The following is a 6,000-nucleotide window of genomic DNA, read 5'->3' on the forward strand; positions in this document are numbered from 1 at the left end:
TTGTTTGAGTTGTATTTCTAACTCCTCTATTTCCCTCTTCTCTAGTTCTATCAATTCTTGTGCCGTTTCTATAATTAGAATTAGCCAATCCCGGCTACATCGGTTGGCTATATGCGTCCAAGTCTCGATGAATTTGGGATTTTCTATAAATAGGCCGGGTTCATTTCAATTTAGATTGATAACAGCCAGAGAAATAATTTAGGGACTCATTTTTATAGTTATTCAGAACCCAATTTAATGGTAAAATGTAATTTTTTCTAATATGCAAAAGGCAATTTTAAAAAGTAACATTTTCCTACACAAAGCTTGTAAGCATTCAACTGTCACCTAGCAAATGGATGGCTTCCCTGTGGTGAGATGTGGACTGCTCCCAGCCACCCTGAGAAAAGGCTTTGGTGTGGGTTGATATTTTACGTCCTTCAGTGGAAGGGCCTGGGGGCTGTGACCAAAGACTAGTTACATTTCAAAGGGGCCTACCCTGTCACAAGCAGATGAACCTGCCACTAGGCCGGTCCCATTCTTTTGTCAGTCTAGCCAACTTAGCTCCAAAACCAAAGAGACGGCTGTATCAGAACTGAACTGGTTTGGAGTGACCACCAGGGAGGGTTTGTCCATTATCATAACCAACCATCTGGGTTTGCACAGGGAGCTCTGATCAAGGGAAGAAGGGCAAGAGGATTGGGACAGGGGTGGTGAGATGATCTGGCATCCTAGGATTGGACAGGGGTGCTTGGCATCTAGAACTTTCCACCCATACTTGCAAAATCCCTGAACGAAAGAGCAAGAGCTTGGACGGCGGTGACACCAGAATCATGGATAGGTGGAAAGAGAAGCCTCCTGATGGACTAAGGACTCTGCCGTTAGATGAACCCCGGTACTATGTGGGTCTCTCCAGTACTAGTGTTGTTGGCTACCTTATGCCCTTTGAGGACCAGTTACAGGAAGGTTTGGGCTTCCTTAACCCCAATCTGCCCTGCATGTTAGCCGGAAACCCATGGGGCATGTCGAGAACAAAGCAAAGGAGAAGGCTTGCAGAGGGAGCCAGTGATCCCAGATCCTTACAAAGTGTGCCCTTTTAGAGGCAAGGAGGCTTGGAATTGAGAACGTTCTGCTTACACTTATAAACCACTACACAAGGGAGGGGCGGAGGGCAAGACCCTGGACCTGGGCGGTGTTGACACTAGAATCATGGAGAGCTGGAAGGACAAGCAACCTGATGCCCCTGATTGACCAAGGACTGTGCCTACAGCTGACCCCCAGGACTAGATAGCTCTTTCAAGGGCCACCGACAATCACCGTTTTATGCCACCTAAGGGCAAGTTCAGTGAAGACGTGGGCTCCACTGTCACCCAGGTGCCCTGAAAGTCAGCCAGGAGGCCATGAGGCCTGTGGGGAACAGAGTAGATGAGAAGGCGAGTGCAGGAAGCCTGTGAAGCTGGCTCCTCTCAAAGTGTCCCCTGTTAGAGGATACAAAAGCCTCTTAAAAGGCTCCAGGTAGCTAGGCCTCGTGGCTGGGAACAAAATGAGCCAAAGATCAGAAAGATCGGGCATTCGGGGCCAGAGTTATATACCTTTGAAGATTTTCCCATTTACACATGCCAAATGGCAAAATCGAGCATGTAGAGCACCACTGTATCTTCAGGATATGCACATGCTCTTTAGCACTGGTCTGCAGTGAAAAGGTGCACAGAGTCTTAAACCCAGCAAGAATAAAGTTCAGCACATAGTCAAAATTAGGAGGTCAAAGGGCAAAAAGTCACGCAAAGTCACGCCAAAAGATGCCAGATCTAACACAGGGCTTTCAGTCAACCCTCTTCATTGATTGATCTGCTCTTTTGTCATTCACATTTTGAGTCCACCCACTACAACTACATCATAGGACACAGCATTAGCCCACTTCAGCCAATGCCTTACCTGACTGAGAGTGCTGGCATTCTTCTCTTGCACAATATGAACATCCACAAAACAGGAAGTCACCTTCAGTGCCAGGGACTATTGGTGCAATGTGTGCTTACATTAAAAAAAATTACATTTTGGCTTTTATGCAAAGCTTGCTTTTCACACAGTGTTTGCTTTCAAAGAAAAAAAAACATTCACTAGCAAAATAAGCATTGGCAACTGCCAGCAGAAATGATAATTCATTGTGTCAGATTTTATTAAATCAAGCTTCTGGTATCTAAAATGATTACATATATATGCTTAATGTGGAAGAGATATTTGTTAATAGGTATTCTTTCACTTTTCTCATCAGCAATCACATGTGAAGAGGTCCAGAAAAAAAGAAGGAGTCCGAAGAGGGGTCAAGAGTGGCAATGGTAGGGGTGGTGGGGGAGGAAATGGCAAAGGAAATGGTGGAAAAGGTAAGGGTGGTGGCAGTGGTGGCTTTAAAGCAGGTGCTGGTTCTCTTATTGGAATAAAGGAGATTATAGATTGAACCATTGTTAATTACTTAGATGAAAATGTCACCAGTAACAGTGATTTATCCTTTCTCAAGCTATACTTACTTTTAGTTTACCAGCTTTAACCTAATTTTTCAGGCATTTCATGAATCTTTGGTCCTATTTCAGTTCAAAAGATTCCCGCTTCTTTTTGTCCTATATTGTAAAACATAGGCTTTACAAGTCAGTTTTCAAAAGATTAAAAAGTCACAAAATGAGAGAATCAAATGTATTTTTTACTGAATGGTACAGAAACAAAAGCACAATCAGGGCGCAAGTTGGGGGGGATACGCGCATAGACGTCTCCCTGCCGCAATGTTCACAGGGTGGATGCCGTCCACCCTGCCAAAAAGTTGGGCCCAACTGAAATATGCTGTACTCGTCCCGGTATAACATTGTCTGCTTTAATTCTGAATAGCAACATGCAGGCAGCGATGGAGTCGAGAGGGTCTTTGTTATTGTACATTTCAGTTGGGCCCAACACAATGGCAGAAGTTCAGGGGCCATCAGGACTCCTTTTGTTTGAGTATCCTGGCTGGGAGCTATCTGGAGCCTCACACCTATATGCAATAGCAATGGAGGGAAAACAAAGGCCCGCGACTTGTTATTCCTTCACAGGTACTTAATAAACGCATGGTTTTGACTGTGTTCATGTCCTGTACATAAGAGATATGCATGCACTGTGAGAATGTCAGCTGTGTTGGTCTGTCCCAATATATACACAAATAACATTTTAAATTCCACTATTTTGTTTCATTTCTTTTATAGCGTTACTTATCCCAATGCAGGGAGTCAGAGAGTTGTACGTCACAAGTACACATTATGCATTGACAATAAATTATACAAATGCATACAGTATGTGTTACAAAAACAGGGTTACAAGGTGTAGGAGTCACATTTCCTTCATAGCTCACTGCGGTATGTAGTATCATTCATGAACTGTAAGTAACAAAAGGCTCTCTGCATTAAAAACAGTAATCCACTTACATATCTATGTGGAATAAACATGTCATCTGCATGTCACACGATGTACTTAGCAGGAGACACATGAACTCTCTATGCTTTGATTCAAAACCGGGACTAGGCAAAACACTGTTCTCTCCAGCAAATACATTAACCTCATGAGCTATCTTACCATTATTATTCCCTGAGACTTACTGGGGACGCTAAGATCTCTGCAGCAGGTGCCTTAACCCCATAAAATATTTTAAACGCACTCATGAAAGACGTGCTAACCATATGCGTGAAGTCTTAAGATCTGATGTCACTTCTTGTGATGTCACTTCTTGTGAGGTCATGGGTTGTGATGCCTCTTCCTGTAATGTCTCTTCTTGTTATGCCATATGACACACCATGATGTCACATGAGTATTTCCTAACTAGGTTTTTAGGACGTGTGACCTGAGCACAATATAAAGAGTGCACACCTCAACCTCACAGTAAGGCTCACCCTCACTTTGCTGGATTTTCTAGTCGGTAACTTTTTTGCAGAAATTACTCATGATGCGTTGCGCGATATTTCCTTGTGGTGGAGCCATTACCCCATTCTGTGGTTACCGATTTAGAATGAGAAATTGCGCACGGCATTGGGTTGTGAACATCCGATTGCCAGTTTCCCCTCTATCAAATCAATTTTCACAGTGCAATTTTATTTTTAATTTTTCCATTCTGAATTCTGCATCCAGAAAATACTCAGCTCTGCATTAAAGTTACATAGTTGGTAATCTTGATTTACGCTTAACTTCCCAAAACGACCCAGACAAGGACTACACCCAGTGAAATATTTTAGCTGCAGTTCTGCAAAAGCATGGGGAAGTGTTTTTGAACCGTCCCAAACAATGGTGCAGCACTGGTGACGTACCCCCTGTTGTAAGCATCCTGAAAGTGAGCAGTTGCATATTGGCTCCTTGTAAGTGAAATTACATAAATTCAGCAATGAGGGGCTAAATGAACAAAAACAGAAACCACACGTAAGCAACTTTGAGACAATAATGCTAACATGCAGGGCCACAATAGATGTCTAGTGAAGGCCATTACATCAGGAAACTGGCACAAATGATAGAAAGTTAATACCCTATTCACTGGGAAACTCGGGGATGTGCAGTACCATGTACTGTTTCAGTTATAGCTCATAGCACAGAATCTTCAGCCCTGTACACTTCTTCATCTCTGGCAGGAATACTGAAGAAAGATAGACGTTCACCAGGTTTGAGCTAAAGAAAGTGACCACAAATTAAATATTGATACAATTTGACACAAACAAAAATGGAAAGTCAGTGCTAGTCAGAGAGTCTGAAGTGAGAAATATAAATTGTGAAGCATTTTCTCCTGCACTGCAATTGCCTGCTCAATTTCTTATATATCTATTTGTATAACTTTGTATCAAACAGAAAAGTAACATTGTACTGATGACTAGTTACATGCCGTGTTCAAGCTAGCAAAGCTGTTAGATCTTGTCGTACCAATAAAGTTCTTTTGATTGAAACTAATTGAATGAAGCATTTTTTGTGTGCAAAATGTCAGTTTAATTGTCCCGAAAATACTTTCTGTTGTCTCAGTTTCGGAGACTCCTAGTAATATAAAGCACTTAGAGCACGCCAATAGAATCACTAGCGCTAAGGATGGTCAGGTCCTGGAAAGGAGAACTTGAAAGAAACTTGCGTCAGAAACACAACAATTGTTCAGATTTTTATATTTTTCACTGTAATGTAGTTACATTTGTATCATGCATGCATCATAGCCCAGAAGAGGCCTTGAGGCACATTTCAATGGACAGGCTGCACGCAGCTCTGTAGGTTTGTTTTGGGTTCAAGAACATGATCTTATAAAGTGGAATTGTGCAGGAAGTGTTTTGGTGTCCTGAATAATGACCAGAAAGATGCTAATATCTAGTAGGGCACTTATTGCTGTGCTTAATTATGAAGTGGAGCTAGGAGGAGCGAGATATGCATTGTTATATTTGCTGATCTATCATCGTTGTGTGAACGAATACGGTCTGGTAGTTCTTTGTTGTAGGGTGTGGTGGTGATCTGCTGGGTAATAGTCAGATCTTTGCTGCCTGACTGAATCTTGAATGACCTTGATGTATCTTAACTCTGCAAGAAAGTTCAAGAATGTTGCTGCCAAACGAAAGAAGAAGGTCCCTCCCATGTATATCTTCTTGAAGGGAGGGAGGTAAGACGGTAACACAGCCTGGGGTGTAGGGCATTCTATTCTGCATATATCACCTGTTTCACTGAGGTTACATGGCATAAATGATGAAACAGAGCTCCTAAAGACCATATGGGCAAAGTAATGTACCTTGAAGGTGACGGATCTGGCAGTGGGTAGCCTGTGGAGCACTTGAATGGCTACTAAGGTGTGACCACTTCTACAGGTCAGCGATGCACTAACTCCCATTCTCAACACCTCCATTGACTCAGCCACATTCCAGGACACCTTGCAGCATGCCACCTTCATACCCCTGCTCAAGAAACCATCCACTGACTGAGCCACGCTTTCCAACTACAGACCCATCTCTCTCCCACCGTCCATAACCAGAAAAGGCCTTACAGAAATTAATC

The 6,000-nt window shown here is 42.8% G+C and overlaps 1 protein-coding gene across 1 annotated transcript in view; it reads left to right on the top strand.

The window, feature by feature from the left end:
- LOC146796214 (cathelicidin-1-like) overlaps positions 1 to 4,922 on the top strand; it is a 178,222-nt gene extending 173,300 nt beyond the window's left edge. The window contains exon 5 of the mRNA XM_085628719.1: positions 2,252 to 4,922. Within this exon, the coding sequence (XP_085484845.1) occupies positions 2,252 to 2,434 (183 nt within the window). The 3' untranslated portion in view covers positions 2,435 to 4,922. The remainder of the gene's footprint in view (positions 1 to 2,251) is intronic.
- The last annotated feature ends 1,078 nt before the right edge of the window (positions 4,923 to 6,000 follow it).

Source organism: Triturus cristatus, chromosome 10 (assembly GCF_964204655.1).
Source record: "Triturus cristatus chromosome 10, aTriCri1.1, whole genome shotgun sequence".
Taxonomy (NCBI): domain Eukaryota; kingdom Metazoa; phylum Chordata; class Amphibia; order Caudata; family Salamandridae; genus Triturus; species Triturus cristatus.